This window comes from Lolium perenne, chromosome 4, assembly GCF_019359855.2.
Source record: "Lolium perenne isolate Kyuss_39 chromosome 4, Kyuss_2.0, whole genome shotgun sequence".
Taxonomy (NCBI): Eukaryota; Viridiplantae; Streptophyta; class Magnoliopsida; order Poales; family Poaceae; genus Lolium; species Lolium perenne.
The window spans coordinates 210,352,681-210,372,814 of NC_067247.2; the positions used below are offsets into that span (position 1 = coordinate 210,352,681).

The window sequence follows — 20,134 nt, forward strand, 5'->3', positions numbered from 1 at the left end:
CGACAGATTTCAGCTGCCGGAGAGCTCTTTCTCTCTCGGTGTTCTCCGCCCCGCGAGGCGGCTGTGACTCTTCGCGACTATCCCCGGAGCATAGGTTTTCGGGACGAAGATGTACGCGAAGGAGAGGAGGCCGAGAGGGGGCTGTGGGCCCCCTCCCCACAAGGCGGCGCGGCCTGGCCTTGGCCCGCGCCGGCCTGTGACGTGGGCCCACGGCGGCCCTCCTCGGCTCTTCCTTCTGGCTCCCTTCGTCTTCTGGAAAAATAGGATTTTTCATATAAATTCCGTCAATTGTTGATCTTCCGAAATATTGCCTTCTGACGACGCTTTTTCCAGCAGAATCCTGACTCCGGTGCGCGATCCTCCAATAATCATGAAACATGCAAAATAGGTGAAATAACATAAGTATCATCTCCAAATATGAAATATATCAATGAATAACAACAAATCTATACTATATTAAATGGCTAGAGGTGGTGAGATGGTTGGTACGTCCGTCCTCTCTCTCCAGCACAGAAAAATAATCGGCAAATCCGGCCGCTCACACCCTTTCCTCTCCCGGTTAACGCAAAAAATCAGGAAAATAAGTTACCCACGCACGTCTCCTCCTCGAATGATCCCATCCAAGTGCCAACCACCCACGACTCCCACAACCCGTGCATCCCAGAGTTCCCCGTCGAAGAGAAGAGCAGTGAACCCAAGGGCCATGGCGGGGATTTTGGCGCGCCTCAGGGGACAGCCGCCGACTGACGGCGCTAGGGTTTGCCGCCGCCCCTTCCCATTGTCTTCCGGCTCCATCGCCACAGAGAGAGGATGGCGCTGCTCCTCAACCTCGCGCGGCGGCGCGCGTGCCCCATCCTTGGGCTTGCTCCTCAGTATCCGCACCATTGGCGCCCTCTCCTGCCGCTGCAACACCGGCGAGCTCCCAGGCATCGACAACGCCCTACCCTACGTGGTGCAGCGCCATCTCCGGCAAGAGGGCTGCCGCCCTACCCTCCCATGTTCATCCGCGCCGCCACTTATTCGGGGAGGGTCGCCCTCTCGATTCGCCACGCCTCCTTCCACCACGCAACTTCTGTATATCTCATCTCCATACTTCACCAGTCCGAGTGCGTTGAGATGGCCGTTGTCACTGCTAGATCAAGGACATCAACGATCTATTTTTTCTGTCCGGCGAGCATCTAATTTCTTTTTCTTTTGCATAGCCTGCGGAGAAGCTTTGTTCGCTGCCCTCTATGCGAGCCCATGGCGTACTATTCTGGAGGTGGGGGATTCCTCTGTGTTGCCCACTGCCATGTCACCCATTCATTCAGTGTAGCGACGTTGTTTTACATGGATGGACAAACCAAGGGCATGGTGATGCTCACGAATCTGAGGGGTACAGGTGAGTCTGAACCAGCACACGAGGTTGTCCCAGCCAGTGTGAGATGCAACCTTAGTTTCAGAGTAGCATGAAGCATGATACGTGATTACTTGCTATTTTCCTGGTACATAACATTTGGAAAAAAAGCTCATGTTTCAGATAAATAATAATGATTTCTATTCATTCAACAATTTTGGTGTAGAATCTGTTCTTGTCATATTAAGCATATAAATCATAGGAGTTGCTTTAGATTATTAGAATCATCTTTAGCTGACCAAGTGTGCAGATAATAACACTTCTTTGCATTGGAATCTCTCATCTAAATTAATCTAAATTACTACTCCCTCCGTCCCGATTTAATTAACTCGGCTGTAATTTTACAAAAAACCCCCTAACGTTGCATCACCGCTCAGTCCGCGTGTCGTAACCAACCAAACCAGTCCCCTTCTCCTCGCGAACCAGACCCCTTATCGGTCCTCCTCCTCCTCAGCGCATCGCCGCCGCCACCGCATCACCGCCGCTCCTCGTCGCTCTACCTGTCTGCTTCTCTTCTTCCTCCGCGCCTTCTCACCAAGCGCCACTGCCCCTCGCCATCCCCTTCCCCTTCTCCTCTCCACCATATCCAGAAGATCTCCACCTCCACGACACGGCTGGATCCGTGAAAAAGGTTAAATTTTTTCGACCTTTTCCACAGATCTCGTGGCAGCGATGCAAGATCAGCTAGCGTGGAAGCCCAATCTGTCCACCACCGACGCTCTATCCCCTAACCGATTGGTCTTGGTTTTGGCTGGCAGGAGCAAGAGCGCGGATGCTGCGGCTATTGGAGGAGGACAACAAGGTGGTGGAGGAGTTCCAGGCGATGCACGCCGCCGCGAGGGTGGTGGAGTACTTAATCTGGTGCTGCGCGTCGGAGGACACAAAAGGGATGATCAAGGCGGTGACCGCCGGCCCCGTGTGGCGAAACCTCCAGGTATACTGTGACTATTCTGTATGTCTTGGTCGACTGGATACATTGATCTGCTTGTGTCTTGGTAGAATGCCGTACTCCCTTACTTTGTGTTTAGCTGCTTAGGAATTGAGAAGTTGATGTCGGAGTACAATGGTGTCAGTTTGGCTAAATGAAACTGTTGTTGCAGATTGATCTTGATGGATCATCGCCGAATTCGCCTCCCGCCACCAAGAACATGTGGGAGGTCGAATCTCTCCATCCTCAACCTCCTGTTGCCAAGAGGACCAAGAATGCTAGTGATCCAGGGGGCTCGCCTGAAGATCAGTCGAAAGAACCTGTGAAGACGCTGAAGTTGCTGGGCTTCGAGAAGTGAGCCCCCATTTCCCTCCGCTCCTCGCTGTGATCTTGCGTCCTCTTCCTCCTCTTCTCGGTGCTTGATCTGGTCTGTTTTCTTTGTTCTTTCAGGCGTGCCAACATTGTTGAGCTGATGAAGAAGATGCCCCAGTTCCCCGGCCTGGAGCACATCACGTGGCTGTCGGTTGTGGCCGCGGTCATGTCGTTCGCCTACTCGTTCATCGCGCTTGCGCTATCGGTGGCGGAGTGGGTGTCTTACGGTGGCTCATAAGCAAAGACAACTACAGCGATCAATCGTGCCGAGCGATGGCGGCGTTGCGGGGGATCGGCGCGAAGCTGTCGGAGAACCGGGAGAAGGTGACGAGCGCGCTGCTGCTGGGCTCGTTCGTGGCGCTGGCGGTGCGGTCGTCGGAGCAGCAGCGGGAGCTCGACGACCTGGAGGCCCGCAAGGCGTCCATCCGCGCCGCCAACTCCGCCATGTCCTCCGCCATGTGGGCATGGAGGGAGGAGCTCTTCGCGCTCGCCGCCAAGCCCTCCCCGCCCATCACCGCCGCGCGCCTCCGCCACATCTACGGCGAGGAGGAGCCCGTCCTGCCCGCGCCCAAGCAGCAAGGTGGGTACCTTACCTAGCTGCTTTCCCTCAGCGATATGCCTCGAACTCTGCCAAATTTAGGGATTTCCTATTCTGGTTTATGCTAGGTCCATGCTAGTTTTAATCTGGAATCGATTGGTGGGTGGCCAAGTTAAAGTCAGCCTGCAGATCTTTAATCTGCTTATGCTCTGCTTACTCATTTATATGTCTGTTTCTGGAGCATTTGAAGGTCGTAGTAACCTTATTTGGAGTATACATCAACAAGGATTGTTGACATTATGCTTCACATTTGTAGACAGTGTCGAGTAGTAGGCTGCAAAAGGAGTTGGATGTGCTATGTTCATTCGTTTAGGAGCTTAGCAGAAGCGGAGAACAAAGCGATGCTTGAATGGAACTGTTATTTCGAAACTGTACTTTGAAATTTTCCGCAGCTATTCCTGTTGTGTTGAAAGATTCTGGTGTTTACTTAGTTGTTCTTTTTGTTGAATTGATAGTCATGCCAGGTTGATTTGATGAAAGATGGAGGGCATGCATATTTCATCTGGTTTGTACTGCATGACAAACACAATTTACTGGCTGTTCTAGATGATCCACGCAGTAGCATAAATAATGGTTGTAGATGAATTGTTGTAGATGATCCATGAGCTTAGTACTTGGATTTGAACTTTAGAACATGAAAAGTTGAAAACAACCACAACCACAACCACAACCACGGATGGTTCAACCATTCCCCTTTCACTAGTACTCCTAATATGTGGAGTACATTCATTTACAAAACAGAGTACTCCTAATATGTGTAGTACATTCATTTACAAAACAGAGTACTCCTAATATGAATATTTTGAGACTGATGTTGTACTAGTCCTTCCACTAGTACAGCAGATGATGTATTTGAACTGTTGCATATGTCCAGTAGGTTCCACATAACTTAAAACTACGGAGTATTGCATAATTTAAAACTACTCAAGATGCTTCTTGTGCTACTTCTGCTTCTGCTTTTTCTTTTGCTCTTGCTTCTGCCTCTTCTATCAACTGCTTAAGCTGCTCTACTTTTGCTTGTTTGCTGCTTGTGCTATTCTCAATAGCTTGTGCTTCTTCTATAATTTTTAATGTCTCTGCAACTAGATCAGCTTTGCAAGTAAGAAAAATAGGGAGTCTTCCTTCCTTTATCCTTTTGTCTTTACCCATGTGTTGGATGTCATAGCAATTCCCTCCTTGCTTCTTCATAGTCTCTCTCAAGCATGTTTGCAATGTTAGAAAGCTTTTAGCTAGCTTATCCACCTCATAGTTCTCAAATTCTTCCTGCACAGCTTCAATCAGTCCTCTAATATTTTTCGGCGCTCTGCAGTCGGTGAGAGATTGAATAGACCGAAAGAAGCATAGATCTAGAATGTTCATATCAGGACTATTAGGTGGTTGTTGCAGTAACACAATGTTCAGGTCAGTTTGTGCAACAACTTGTAGGAAAACAGGGTCGTTAGGCTTGATGTGTGGGGTGGCATTGTCTTGTTGTATATAGATAGTTCTCCCTGCATCCTCATCTGGCCACTTGTCTAGTATAGCAGGGATTACTTTATTGCACATGAAATCCCTCATTACATCTCTGTTAACTTTCATTGATTTGAGTTCAAGAGTACCCTTTTCCCTGTTTTCGCTTCGTCTAACAGCTGCAGTTTCAGTGACAAATGGCCATGTGCCTATTTTTCCATCAAAAGTGCAAACCTTTATTCCATCAACAATGGCAAACCTTGGCTTAGCGACAGCAGTTAAAAACATAATCTTCCCTATACTGTTCTTATTATGCACTGTCCGATATGGGGTAGGCTCTCCAGGGACTAGATAGTACACATTGTTTTTCTGTGTCAAGTCAAACCATTTTTCGTCTATATGGACAAAATTGTCCATTTCCTTGAAGAAAACACTCATATCTGTCATTGTGCACTCTTGGAGCATAAACATACAGAACTTCAGTCTTTCAATTCTGTTAGCTGACTTTAGAGCTGGCTTCAAAGTGTTTGAGCAGCGATTTAGTTCACCCCATTCTAACCTTCTGTGCAAGGTTGTTCGGCTAACATTGAGTTCCCTTGCTAGAGCTCTGACTGTTTTTCTTCTATTCAATGGGATGGAGGTTACCCTAGAGAGCTCTAGATCTTTTCTCTTACGTCCAACCTCTGCCTTTTTTCTTCGATGAAACATCTACTTCTTGCCCTGCTGCAATTTGTTGTCGTGCATCTTTCCAGATTTTTTCAACTGTACTTAGACTTGTCTTTAATAGACTAGCAACAAGCTCCTTGTCTTTTTTATCCACCTTTCCATCTCTGGTCTGTATAAATTCAATTGCAAAGTAAGCTCCAAATCTTGCTTGGTCTGATAGGTCTTTTCCGGATGGCTGCCCAACACCTCCTGCATCATTGACTACATGGCCATTATCTTCTTCGAGTACTTTCACTTCAACCATGATGGAACTGCATGACAAGAAGAACAGATAAGTACTCCCTCCGTTCCGGAATATGCTTGTGCAAATCTAATGATGATGCTTGTGCAAATATGCTTGTGCTTATGCAAAAATGATGATACATGGCCATTATCTGAAGTTTCGGCCTTCAATAATCCTGCCCCAACCAGCCTGCATACTTTGCTCGCTGATATGCTGTTTCTAAAGTTTTCACATGTTCTTTTTTTTAAGGGGGTTTTCACATGTTCTTAGGAATGCAGTTTATTAGGAATGCAGTTTCAAGTGAACCAATATGTGTATTATTAGGACTGTGGTTTTGGCCATGCGAAATTGCCACGATTCCACATCTTTGCTGTACACAACTACGGAGTACATCAAGCTCTTCACAGCTGTGTAACCACAAGTTGTGCTACTTTGAGCTACTATGCTTATAATAATTCATCTTCCAGGGCTTAGGCCTGCGCCCAGGAGTTATTGATGGTGCAATCAGTATTTCAGCATTTCAGGTTAACCTCTTAAGTTCTTGTTTTGTTTCTGCAACTAACTTGCCTTGTTTATTTCATCATTTCTAATTGTTCCACTACTGCACTTTGTCAACTGTGTTCAGTGGTTGTGCAATGCTGACAAGTCATCTCATGAACCAAGATTGCGGTTAAAGTACGTGAATTTATATTGTAGTCTATCTCTTGTGTTATCTGCAACCAGTTCTTAACCAAAAAACAGTTTGCCTGGTTCATAAACCATGTGGGTGTGAAGGGTATGTGTTGCTATGTGTTACTGTCATAAACTTGTTAGGAAACTCGCCATGTACACTAGCGGCTGGAGCTAATGGTTCTGTACCATTGTATGGGCGTGTTTCCGTTTTGTATACAAGCACTTCTTTGTATACAAGCAATGAAGTGCGATACTAGCTTTATATGTTCACAAGTTAATTCACACTGTAATTTTTCTGGGCATGTTCTGGGATCATTTTATTGCTCACTTGTGCATACGATGCAATGCTCATGATTATGCTCTCATCTTTGCAGAAATTTGTGGCTCTTAAGATCCAGAAGAGCGCGCCAGAGTTTGCTCAAGATTTGAATTGGTAACCATGTGGCACTTGCAATGATCAGAATATAACCTTGACGAGCTGCCACTGCCTGATGAAGAAGAGCTGGCGCTGCCGGATGAAGAAGAGCTGGCGCTGCCGGATGAAGACGAGCTGGCGCTGCCGGATGAAGACGAGCTGCCGCTGCCAGATGAAGACGAGATGCCGCTGCCAGATGAAGGAGCGTGGCGAGCAGCGTGGCGAACTGGAGGCTGGCGAGCTTGAATATGGGGAGGCGGGCGGCGGAGCCAATCTGAGGCAAGCGGTTCTTCAGGAGGGTGTCGACAAGGAGGAGGCGGAGGCGGGTGGCGGAGCTGTCGCTTCGGCAGCTGTCGAGCAGGAGGGGCCCGAGGAGAAGCAGGCGGAGGCGGGTGGCGGTGCTGCCGCTCCAGCAGCTGTCTAGCAGGAGGTGGCCGAGGAGAACTAGGCGGAGGCGCGTGGTGGAGCTGCCGCTCCAGCAGCTGTCAAGCAGGAAGTGGGCGAGGAGAACCAGGCGGAGGTGCCTGGTGGAGCTGCCGCTCCAGCAGCTGTCGAGCAGGAGCTGGGCGAGGAGAACCAGGCACAGGCGCGTGGTGGAACTGCCGCTCCAGCAGGGTGGAGAGCATGGCGCTGCTCCGGAGGCTGACGATCGATCGATCGATTCCAGATCCGTATTCCAGGCGGAGGTGCCTGGTGGAGCTTCCGCTCCAGCAGCTGACTTCTGGATCGATTCCGTCTGGATCGATTCAAGCTCCGGCGGCGTGGTGGATCGATTGTCCTGGTGGAGCTCCGTCTGGATCGATTGCCCTGGTGGAGCTCCGTCTGGATCGATTCCGTCTGGATCGATTCCAGCTCCGGGCGCGTGGTGGAGCTGACGGCGAATGGATACGGGACTGACTGATCAGATCTGAGAGTAATTTTTTGTTATGTTTTGAAATATGCAGGACTGGATTGTAAAATGACATTTGTGAAACCGTTTTCCTCCCCCAAGTTAATTAAAAAGGGACGGAGGGAGTACCAGTTAGCTTATGAAATTCATTGTTAACTAAACTTGTAAAGTAGCTGATTGCCTGAATGTACTGTAGTAGTAGATAGTAACGTTATCTGACCACGATAGTTGCTAGCAATGCAAACCATGTTAAGTGATTGTTAGATATTTACACCACCACCTGTTTCCAGTTTGCCGGTTCCTTCTTCATCACTCTTCTATAAATCTTCAAGTGAAGCCAAGGCTCTCCCTTCAACAGGTGTGAAACAAAAAGAATGACACTGGTCTATTTCGTTTAATTTATTTATTGACAATTCAATCATGTTTCATAGAATATCATGAATTAATTTCCCCTTGCACATCATTTCTTTTTGTTATGACTAGCATGGTGTTTTTTTACTGCTGAGCGCTTTGGGAGATGGAGATCCGGATACGGTGGCGGTGGTGGTGATGACAGGGAAGTTAGGGTGAGCCTGATCTAGCCGTTTGCAGCAACGAGAGCAGTTCAAGCAAGACAAGGCCATGGCCTCCAATGAGGTCAGTTCTCTTTTTCTTCCTCATCAAAAGTTGCATGTCTGCCATTATTTGAAAAACGATTCCTGATAATACGTGTATATCCGAGACTTGTGAGCATTCCACAAGGATTTGTATCCTCACGATACAGTATATATGACAATCATGGATCTTCTGAAAATCGTTCGCTTTTTGTGTGGAAAGAGAATGTGCATTTCGAAGCAATTGTTTGGAATTCATCAATCTAGAATTCAGTTGCAGAAAAATGTCTAACACGTTCAGTATATATGACAATGAAGAATTTCCTGCCGATTTAGTTGCAGAAAAATAGTTTTTTTTACTGCTGAGCATGTGGTCGGCGAGGTGGGGATTGGCCGGTGCGCCATCAAGCCCTCCAGGGGGACGACGCCAATGCACTAGCACCGATGGTCTCCCTTCCGATGCCATCAAGTTTCCCTGCCTCCGCCACCGATTCTCACTGCCTCCGCCGCCACCCGAAGCTGGATCTGGACCTTCTCCTCAACTCAGGTAAACAAGCCATATATTTCCAATGGATGAGATCTCAGATGATTTGATCGTTGATTGGTGCTTCAAGGGTTGCAATATATAGCTGCTGACTGCTGCAGCCTGCAGGGTCTCACACGCTCTGGCCCCTGATGCATATTGATGCAACGCAAAAAATATAAGTGTCAGACAGAGAGCTAGGCAACAGATGAATGATTAGACGTGATTTTCAAATAATGGTGTATTAATAATATTATATAAGAGAAGAACGTTGTCAATTTCGTAGGTAGGTGGTAAACGAGAGATGCTATCCTTCTTAATCTCTGTCATCAAAAGTTTACTGTTCAGAACCTCCTAATGGTTTTACTACTATGCAGGTAAAAGTGCAAAAAGCAATGAATGGTGCGCAAGTGCATATAAGTTTACTTATCACTGGGTATAATTTCTTCATCTAATTTACTAAGCAGACCTGTCACCCATGAACTATTTATAGGAAAGAGAAACAACAGTTGATGGAGCTGGTATGCTCATACCTCATGGTAACATATAGTGTTGACGATTATCTTATTTATCCGCATACTTGCTTTCTTGCCACCGTATGCATTATCTGAATCCTAAGCTAATCTACGAGAGTGCGTTACTTGCTGTCTACTATGATTGGTGTGCACCTCATAAAACAAGTAGTGCTGTCATTTTTGTGCAATGAGTAGTGGTATACCAATCCGGTGAGCAGAGATTATGAATCATTTTTTTGTTGATTTTCCTCTTTTGTGTGATAGCAGCAGAAAAGAATGTTACTCTGTATTGAGATCTATGTCCATGGGGTGAATAATTGGATTTGAGTGGAAAGTGAGTAGCAACTTTCAGGCATTGTGAACTCTCATTTCAGATGGCACGGTGAGGAACTTCCATGTCAAGGCTCGAGGTCTTCCGCAACAACCTGGACGAAGAGGGTGGCGTCGCCGGCTGAGACTACATATTTTTCGTTGCCGCCCCGGTGACCCTCATGACAGAGGATCCCGAGGAAAAAAAGAAATCAGTTACTTCGCGTTCTTCAGCCTGTGCAGCACACACATTTTTCCAAGAAGGCCTGATCGAGCCGGCGGTGCATGCTCGCAGAGAATGCGGCAGTGCGAGGTCAGGTAGGAGAACAGCATTAGCTTCATTATCGTGTGCCCCGTCGTCATGGTTGGCGTGACGCCTGCGACGAAGGTCCAGACCAGCGTCCCGCTCATTCGCTCCTTGCTATCTGGCGAGACTTTTCACGTGAATAAAAGCATCTAAATTCTTTTCCCATCGTGTTCTTCTGTATCTCTTCTTGTGATGTCTTGTCAAGTTTGATGGTTTCAGGCAACCTGGCGATGGTCCAGACGCTGAAACCTTGGCTTCCATCACGCTGGTCCAGATCAGCGATCTGTGCCGCCAAGTTGATCGAGTCCTCATCCGGCAGGCCAACAGGCATGATGCAACAACGGCAATTAGCAAATATTTTGGGACATGCGCACATACATGACGTGCCCATGTTCTTGTTCTTTCTCCATTTCTCCATGACCCGCATTCTCTATTGACGCAAGCACTACTCATAGCCATCTATTGCAAAACTGATGCATTTTTCTGCTGTTTCAATTGCAGGTTTGCAGGATATTTACGATTTTGGCATCGCTCATGTGTTACTAACTTACTATAAGTTCACCGCCGCTAGAAAATCCACCCGATGCAGGTCTTTCAAGCATTTAATGGCCAGCCCATCTTCTAGCATGAGTACATATTACTGTATTAGAACAATTATGAAGCAGAACCAATTGATGCATGGACCTACAGAAAATAGAAGTATCCACTTATAGTATATACCAACTATTAAAGTTGCGTGTGTTATTACAATGAACTTTAGATAATTACTATCGAAAGTGGACAATTTTCTGAATATGTATTTCAAACAAACAAAATAGTTATGAGTAGGAAAGAAATATTCATTGATGTTACTTTTTATGGTTATAGGTTTACTTATTGTTCATAGTTTAGCTCCTTTCCTCCATTGATCCATACTAGAATTGTCCAGAGTTTCCTTTTCGTCAGTAAAAATGTGAATGATGAAAGTTATTTAGTGTAGAGATGAATCTACCAACTTCAGGAAAATAGCTATAATAATTCTAAAGCAGCATTCTTGTGTAAGTTCTCAAACAAAACTAAACTCATGATACATGTATTTCTGAAGGGAGGAATAAGGTTATCTATACTATATCAAATGGCTAGAGGTGGTGTTCTATGGTTTGTACTGTTTGGAAGTACAATATAATCTCAAGATCTCACCTTTTTATTATTCTTTCTCCATGTGTAGAGAGTATATGGATCTTCTCCAAGGTGAGTAGCAAACATGTTTTCTCGCTTCTTGATTCGAACCCTTGCCCCAATTGTAACAAAGCAAAAGTCTGGTCTAATGGCTCATCTGAATCTTCCTGTTGGTCTGAACTGACATAGCATTTTGATTGACTAAAGATGAAAATCAAGTTTTGATGCAAAGCTATTTCATGTACTGCAAAGCTTTCGCATCATTATACAAAGCCTGTAGGAATCAGCAGCCTTCCAAGAGCCCCCAGGACCACCGTTGCATTGTAATCGACCACGTCTAAGCTTCTGCACTGCCAACTTCCGTGCCAATGACATGTTTGTGCTCTCCGGGATATACATCATAATGTTTGAAGGCGGTAAGTAACATGCTCTCTTCTTTCACTTTGATATCTGAGCTACTCGACCACACTATTGATTGATTGTGTCCCCAGCTTCCTCCAGCAATGATAAATGGATCTTGGTCATCAGCAATTGACTTTGCACATACGGCCAAAGTGTATTTTCTCTAAGCAATTGGTTTTTTGATGCAATTAATTCTATGGGTTGTCATGTAGATGGTGGCCTCTGTGGTTTGCAGGTTTAGGTCGTGTGAATGTGTCATGCATATCCGAGAAAATGTATAGCTTTTAAAGAACCACCTCACTGTATGTAACATTATTATGGATATTTAGATTATCATGTGTTTATAGAACAGATTAACCTAATCTATTATGTACAAATGTTATAACGTGTTTAATATCAACAATAATTTGTCAGTATACATGACACATATTTGTTGTGTTGCACGATATTTGTAGCGCTGAAATAATTATGGTTCTTTTAGTTCCAAAGAGAAGAGCACTTGAGCTAATTTGGATATGTAGCAGTGGAGGTGTGGGGCATGCAAGCAAAAATAAGACGAACATCACACTCTATGTTACCCATTCAAATTCATATGCAATCTCCCAAGGTTAGATTTTCTTAAACCTACATAAAACGATGTGTGTAGAATTTTTTGTTTAACACGGTACTAATAAGATTGGATCTCTTCAGGTCTAACACGGTACCAAATGTTGTTATGTACTCGCCAAAAAAATATGAAGGCATGTAACATTCTAATCGGTAGCCAATTTGAAGGGGATAAAGTGACCAAAGCTACTCTTTATTTTGAACACATGTTGCTTAGTGAGTGATTTCCTCGAGTAGGGGCTTACTGATTGAAATATGATATATAGATGTCTGCAGATCATCCTTGGCGACTGGTCAAAAGCTTCGCTGGAGCAATTTCTTGTCCATGAATATAAAGGCTTTGTGGGATTTTGAACTTCGTCAATTTAAGGCTCTTCTTCTATATAAAGTTGCACTTATTCTTCTCTGGATGTATGTGGTTTAGCTGGTGAATTTGTAGTTCATTTTGAGTTGTTTTAGTCTGTGCTTGGTGGTTAGGCTAAGAAGAAGTAGACATGATTGGTGCAAGTTCGTTCTGTTCTTCTTTATTTCTTTTACCAGAGGGGATTGATAGTTTCAAAAAGACTTGTTCCTTTATCTCTAATAGTGGAACCCGGAGCACTTTGTTGCTTCGTATGAATTTTTTTTCCACAAATATAATATATTGGGTTGTCAATATAGAGATCTAATCTGATTGCTTGTTTCCGTACTCAATATCAGCTTTTTTGTGGCTTTCTTTTAATAATTGGTATGTCACATTTGTGCATCACCGAGCATGCCCATGAAGGTGTGGAACTGGTCATAGAAAGTTTCCTATGGTGCATGATTGGATGGCCTGTGCGCAAGGTGATGGAAGACGATAAAGTGATAGGAAGTTATTTGGCCTCCTTTGCCAAATTATCACCAGTTAGGCATTTTTCACAAACAATCAGCCATGTACCGGGAGCTTGCGCTTGATTTAGACGATATATAGTGCTACTCATTTCTGTATGTTTTACATTGTTCCCTCGATGTATATCTATAGTAATTGATATGGGATATGAAAAGTTGACATGATAGTCCATAGTTGTGACGATGCGTGATGCGGATTTAACAATATAGGATTGATTTTTCAAAGAACATTAACTACTCCCTATCCCTTCATGGAATAAAACTTCTGATCTCTGGTTAGCAAATGCACTGAAATCATGTAATTTCTCTATAATAAAAGAACAATTTATTTGTTTGTTGTATATTAGTTGTTGATCGAGAGTTGATAGCAACATGACAATTCTTAGTCTGCATGGATAGTAAAATGTTTAGATCTCCCTCCACTGCCCTTTTGTAAGAAAGATTAAAGAAGCTCCATTTTATCTCAAAATTGGTTAGACCTAGGAGCAGAGATTAGTCTGTCTCAACTTTGTATGCTTTGTATATATCATGAATTATAGATGTTTTGATCATTATATCTAAGCCTATTAAATTTATTTAAACCGTGGCAGCGCACGGGTATTCTACTAGTACCTAATAATAAAAGCAAAAGAGCTTCTTGTTGGTCCGTTTTTTATTGCCCCTGGTTTTCAAAGAAATTACATCAACTGCCACCGCTTAGTCAAAACAAACGGTTTCGCTTCTTTTGTCGCGTGTTGCTGGCTTGGTCGCATCGCACTAAAACACGCAACTTGCTACGCAACGAGCGGGCCGCCGGCCGGAAACACTCTGCACTTCTCGCCTATTTCTCCTTCCCCAAGGCGCCCCTCTACCGACGCTGCTCCTGCCCTCTGGCCGGGAGGAGAAGCACGAAAGGAAAGGACAGCATCACACGGGGGGAGAGCAGACGACCCAAAGTGGCCCTCGCGCCGGATATCAAGCCAGGTGACAAGGTATCAACTTGTCAATGCCTACGGGTTGTAGACTAGGGTTTACTTGGAAGTAGAGGGCAAGTAGATCTCGAAGGTTTCAGCCGAAAAGTACTCGACGATTATGAAAACTAGGGTTTGAGAGACAATGATTCGATGCTTTCTTTGTCCCTCGACTCCCCCTTATATAGGAGGCGGAGCCGAGGGATTCGTATTGTACAAGTTACAGAGTCCGGGAGGGTTTCTAACTCATCCCGCAAGATTACAAATAATGCTTCCTATTACAACTCTAGCTTTCCTTAATAATATCTTGGGCTTCCGAATCTTCTTATTCTTCGGGTAGTGGGCCTTCAGTAAACCCCGGGTACTATCTTCGGTAGGCCCATTTGGGATGCCTATGTCAGTAGCCCCCCGAGATTTTGCTTGAATCGTAGAGTCAGGGAAAATCTCCACTTTTTATTTTTACTTGACAACTTAAAACTTTTCTATATTTCTTCACATAAATTTCTATATTGTACAAGGATAATGGTAGTTGGGGCTAGTTCATCTGACGGATCAGGTACTAGTTAACTGCTCTAGTGGCAATCCGCAAAAACCTACTTCAAGATCACGTCCCTGGACATGATCTCGGGATACTGGTGTAAACTTCGATAGGTGCCGCTTAAGGTCTTACCATTCTGTCGAGTCCCAGTCATATTTATCGGGTACCTAACGCGTCCGTTAGGATTTTTCTTCGTATCTGTTGATACGGATAAAAGTAGCAAACCGACGTCAGAGACGGCGCCACGCCTCACAGAACGGATCTGGGGTCTTACCTTCGCAAAGTTTTGCGGCATTCAGAAATTGATCGCAACTTTGGCGTTCTGAGAATATATTGTCGAGTGCTTATTCGGCTCTTGGAATGGCACATTTTATTGAGTCAAAGATGACTTATATTGCTCTCCCGATGGGAGTATATGCAGAGTTATTTATAACTCGAAATATACTCTTTTGCTCTTCTATCTTTCTTCTTTTCATTCATTCTTTCTTTTTTATAATTTCATCGGGCACGCGAACAGCGTTCCCGATGGGAGTAGCCCCCGAGGCTACAGCCAAGGACTTGTGCTTGGGTGTAGGCTCCACGTCTTATGCCGCTATATTTTCTTTCTCTCCCGAAGTTTTCCATTTTTTCGGGTGCGCGAACAGCGCTCCCGATGGGAGTAGCCCCCGAGGCTATGAGCAAATATTTGTATTTGATCATAGGCTCTCGCCATTTCTATTTTGTCTTTCTTGATCTTTTCATTTTTCAAAAGTAGCCCCCGAGCATTTGATCAAAAACTTGTATTTGATCAAAGGCTCGCCAATATTTTTCCATGTCGCCTTGTTTATGAAACTGTTGAGGCGAAATTTTTTCCTGCCAAGGTGACGTTATTGCTGACGATAGCCACGATTTCGAGTCCGAAAATCGCGAGAAGTTTTCTCCCGCTGCCTTGCGGGCCCAAAGTAACCATTATCTTGACACGTCGTGCAGGTGGGGGACACACGTCCTCCGCTTTTCCTGGCGCACGTACCGTAACTTCTCCAATGTTAAAATACCTTTTTACCCCTGCTTCCACGTGGTTATCATCTGCCGCACACTTTTTCCATCCAACGGTCCGTCGCTTCACCGCACCTCTATATAAGATCCTCTTCTTCTTCCTCGAGCACTTCCGCTCGCGCCGTTCCCCTGCTTTCATCTACAAAACTTCCTCCTGCGCCCCACAACTCCCTGAGCTCACCCTCTCCAAGCTGCATTCCCGCGCCATTGTTGATGCCACCTCGTCGGTTGATCAAACACAGCACGCCGGAGTCGTCAATGGCTGCCGTAGATCTGGGAAGCGCGGAGTGGGAAAGGTCCAAAATTTCCACCCAGGACATCAATCTCTTGAAGAAGCTGGGGATCAGCAAGAAGCTGAAGGCGCTGTGCTTCCCTAGTGAAGAAAGCTACCCAACCCCTCCAATGGGGTATCGGGTAAGTTTTGTCGACCATCTCATCCGCGGTCTTTCCGCCCCCATTCATCCTTTCCTCCGCGGACTGCTTTTTGTTTATGGTCTGCAACTTCACCACCTCACGCCCAATTCTATCCTCCATATCTCCATTTTCATCACCCTCTGCGAGGCCTTCCTTGGCGTCCAGCCTAACTGGGCGCTATGGAAGCGCATTTTCTTTTGTCGCCGTAATGGCTCTCCCAATGTCGCCTATAATATAGGCGGCGTTGTTATTTCTGTTCGCCCCATAGTTGACTACTTCGACGTCAAACTCCCTGACTCAGTTCAGGGGTGGCGCAAGAAGTGGTTGTACATTCAGGAAGAAAACCATGGATGTGCTGAAGACAACATCCCTCCCTTCGATGGTGCCGAGAAAATCCTTCGCCGCCGCTCCTGGGATGCAGAGGCTACCGAAGAAGAAAAAATGTCGACAGAGGCCCTGATGACTCGCATCCATGAGTTGCAAAATACTCGCGGCAAGGAGCTGTCAGGTATTCAGATCACGGCGTATTTTCTTAGAACCGGGTGCAGCCTCTTCAAGCTCGCAAATACCCTCTCGGAAGTATCTTTGGCGACAAGAGCCTTGGATCGGTTGTCGGCGGATTTAGAGGTCAAGGACTTAGAAAAGCTTGTCCGAAAAATCTCCTCCCTCAGCAAAAAAGATCCTGTCCCTTCTTCTTGTCGTGTAAAACCGTACAGCGCCACCAATGCGCTTCCCAAGGTAAACTTTGTCGATTGATTTGTTATTGCCTTGCTATCTTTTTTGTAACTCCTTTTTTGACACCTTCCATTGTTTTTTATATAGAACCATCCAAATCTTGTCTCGCTTCCTCCCCTTCCTGAAGGTGGAGAAGTCGAGGAAAGGGCCGTTGTCACCGACGACAACCAAGATGCCCCCTCTTTTGTGAATGAACCCGTAGATTCTCAAAAATCTGCGGGATCTTCTGAAGGTACTGTATCGGCACAATCTCCTCCTCCTGCTGTTTCTCCAAAGAACAAAAGGAAAAGGGACGATGTCGAAGATTCCGGCACCTCCAAAGCCGAAGAAGTTGTTCCTCCACGCCAGAAGGCAGCTTATGATCCATACCTTGAGTCCCTCATCAGCTCGTAAGTTACCTTTTATTTCACTTTATTTTGTACTCGAAGATTTTTGTCTATCTTGCTTTTTATGCTGCCGACATTTAATCGCAGTGATGATGAGGAAGAAGTACCAGCTGTTGATGTGGCTGCTCGAACGAGTACGTCACATACTCTGGTTGTTTCGGAGACGCCAGTCGAAGGAGAGGAATCCTCGCCTCCTCAACAAAACGTCGGCGCTCCTACTCCTCCTTCAAGCCCTCTTGTCCCTTCACCAAAAAGGACAAGGGTTGAAACAATCCCAGAGCCTACCCTCCAATTGGGTAGCTCCTCTAGTCCTCTCTTGGATGATGTAAGTTCTTACTTTTCTTTTCATTGTCTATATTTCCTCTGTTTGCTTCTTTATGCCATCATATTTTTCTCATACCGATATTTTCTTTCTTTGTCCTTCTTTGACAGCCTATGATCAAAGAGCTTGTTCGCATCGGTGCCCAATTCATTGGGTACCGTGAGTATGCCAGCAAGACTGAAGGTAATAATTCTTTGCTGGCCCTTGTTTATAACTTCTTGCTCCTGTTTTGTCGTAATTTTGACGATTCTTAATTATTTTGGCAGAAAAACTTGCGGAGGCCAACAAGCTTGTCGACACGCTTGCTCAGAAATTAGAGCAAAGTGAAGTGGCTCGCAAGAAGGCTGAACTTGATGCTAGCAAAGCTAAAGCGGAGGCTGATAAGGCCAAGGCAGAGGCTGCTGGTGTCAAAGATCTGCAAAAAAGACTTGATGATGCCGAAACTGCTTTGAACGAGCACAAAGCCGCACAAGCTACTCGTGAAAAGGCGATCATCAAGCGCTTGAACACGCAGAATCAGCGTTTTGTCAGTAATTTTGTCGATCCATTCTATTTTTCTTAGACTTGCTTTTCTTTACTTGCTGTCGACCAACATATATTTTCTGCGACAGGTAAAACAAACCAAGAATTTGAGCTTGAAGATCCCGACAACGATCCTCTTCTTGACGCACTCTCTATCCTTGAGTTTCATGGAACCGAAGCTCGCGAAGGCATTGGACATGCTGACTCAGGATTGTTGCGGCTGTTCCCCTACTTCTTCCCGAAGAAAGCGGAACCCAAGACTTTCCTTGCTCTTGCCAAGGACTTCAATCCACCAGAGGATCTTGGGCTGAAGATGCGTCAAGAGAACATGAAGATTGCTGTTGAAAACACTGTTGCCTTGGTCGCTGATAGCCAACAAACTATCGACTCGGCGAAAGTAGGCGACACAGAACAGATAGAGCAAACAAAGTGGCGATCGCTGATCAAGGCGGCAAAGCCCAACACGAAGAAAATCCTGGCCTATCTCGGAATCAAGCCATCTTCAACTCCTAGCTCATCAAAGACGAAGGTCTAGTTGAATGCCCCTTCTTTTTATTTTTTCTGTTTCTTTAGCTATTGTCGCCATATTAGCTTTGGCGACAATTACCTTAGTAGTCCTTTTGAAGAACTCCTTCTGTAATATCCATGTAAATTTCCTGAAGATCAATGGAATTCTGTCTTGCGCAATCATTTGATATTAAAATTTTCATTTCCAGTTGATATTTGATAACTACTCCGCAACCCCTTGTTCTGCCGATACTTCGCCTGCTTCTTCATTCTCGAAGAAAACCCTTATCGAAGATTTTTCCAGTAAACATTTGTCGCAAGATTTGCAAGAACTTGGCCAACAACTCCAATCCATGAAGAAACAAACTCTTGCGATGATGGAGCAATCTCGACAAGCATCCGAGAGAGAGAAAATTGCTCTTCAACAGGCGAAAGAAGCCATTGCTGCAAAGGATCTTTGCTGTTCTTTGAGGCTACAGAAGCTTCTTCTCGAGAAAATTATATGCTTCAGCTAATGGTAGCCTTGACCCTAGACATGACAGGTATGTTTCCTGTTCATAACCATGCTGGACGTTGTTTTCGCTATTTTTTCCTTCCTTGACAATTTATTTGCTGTACCAGGCTCATTTTTGGATACTGCTGCCGAAGATCAACGTGTTGAAGCTCGAGCCAATGTTTTGCTCAGACTGGCTGCACAACATGGTTCTAATTTTTGGGTTACCCCTGAGCGTACCCGCCAAATTGTCAGATTCCAAGATCGCGCGGCTCAGGTCCGTGACTTCCTTGACTTCTGTACGAAGACTTTGTTTTTGGTTTATGGAACCATGTTCCCTCGCAACAAGATGCCAGAAACTCTTCCTGCTTTAATGGAAAAATTTCAAGATGCTCATCGAATCCATGGCTTTGTGCGGGCTCAACTCTCTACTGGCGCAAGATTTGCAATGATGATGATAAAGATTTGCTATCCAAAATTGCCCATGAATCAAATTGTTCCCACGTGCCTGGCTAAGATGTCGAAGAAAAAGAGAAACATGGGCAAGATTGATGATCTGGTGACTCCTGTAGCCGAAGATATGATGGATGAACTTCTTCGGATGGATGCTGAGTTCTTTGTGAAGGGTAGCTATGCCGAGCATAGTACTCATCCTTCCAATGAGCGAATAACCATAGACCATGTGCTAGGTATCCATTGAGGGTTTTCTCCTTTTTCTTGCTGTAGTTTCACCATTGATATGTCTTTGTGTATTTGAAAACATGATCTATATTGTAAAGCTGTCAACTCTGAAAATATGTATTGTTTCTATTTTTGATCGTCAAGCCCCCGAGCCTTTGGATGGAGTTTATACTGCTTTGTTATCCCGAAGATTTTTCTCTTGTTACAAGGAGATATATATATTTTGCTGTCGATGGGTTACGAGCCCCCGAGTGTCTTGGTGGCAAAGTTCTATATTTTTGTTGCGAGGTTTTCAGACCAAAGCAATAGGGTTTTGACGAGTATACTATATTTGTAGTTGTTAGCTCCCGATGTTCTATTTAGCGAGGTATTCTTGTACCAAAGCGAAGTATTTCGGTAAGTCTATTTTATCTATATTGTGTATATTTTGTAACTTGAAATCATTGAGCCCCCGAGCGTGTCGAAGAATAAGAAGTATATCTTCACTATCTTTATTATATTGCAGCACCGCGAGCCCGCCTCATTAAAAACCTTTCCGGCCCCACTCGGTGCCCCGAAAAGGAAAAGAGTGCGTCTGAAAACTCGCGGGCGTTTCAGTAT

General features: G+C 45.1%; 2 protein-coding genes across 22 annotated transcripts; both read left to right on the forward strand.

The window, feature by feature from the left end:
• Nucleotides 1-576: 576 nt before the first annotated feature.
• LOC127295072 (uncharacterized) lies at nucleotides 577-12,738 on the forward strand. Of its 21 annotated transcripts, none has more exons than XR_011743269.1 (5): nucleotides 577-1,381; nucleotides 7,959-8,026; nucleotides 8,152-9,070; nucleotides 9,162-9,220; nucleotides 9,674-12,738. XR_011743269.1 is itself a non-coding variant. In XM_071819017.1 (4 exons), exons 1-4 carry the CDS (start codon nucleotides 811-813, stop codon nucleotides 8,236-8,238), a joined length of 630 nt encoding a protein of 209 aa, XP_071675118.1. In that variant the 5' UTR covers nucleotides 579-810; the 3' UTR covers nucleotides 8,239-12,738. The 21 variants fall into 21 exon arrangements, 1 of the variants encoding a protein (XP_071675118.1); XR_011743275.1 differs by having other exon boundaries at nucleotides 578-1,381; nucleotides 8,152-8,808; XR_011743277.1 differs by having other exon boundaries at nucleotides 584-1,381; nucleotides 8,152-11,750; nucleotides 11,957-12,082; nucleotides 12,166-12,738.
• On the forward strand, nucleotides 1,854-3,052 carry LOC127295070 (uncharacterized). The gene is made up of 4 exons (XM_051324979.2): nucleotides 1,854-2,027; nucleotides 2,155-2,330; nucleotides 2,497-2,678; nucleotides 2,775-3,052. The coding sequence occupies exons 2-4, from the start codon at nucleotides 2,169-2,171 to the stop codon at nucleotides 2,932-2,934; spliced, it is 504 nt and encodes a 167-aa protein (XP_051180939.1). The 5' UTR covers nucleotides 1,854-2,027; nucleotides 2,155-2,168; the 3' UTR covers nucleotides 2,935-3,052.
• Nucleotides 12,739-20,134: the final 7,396 nt, after the last annotated feature.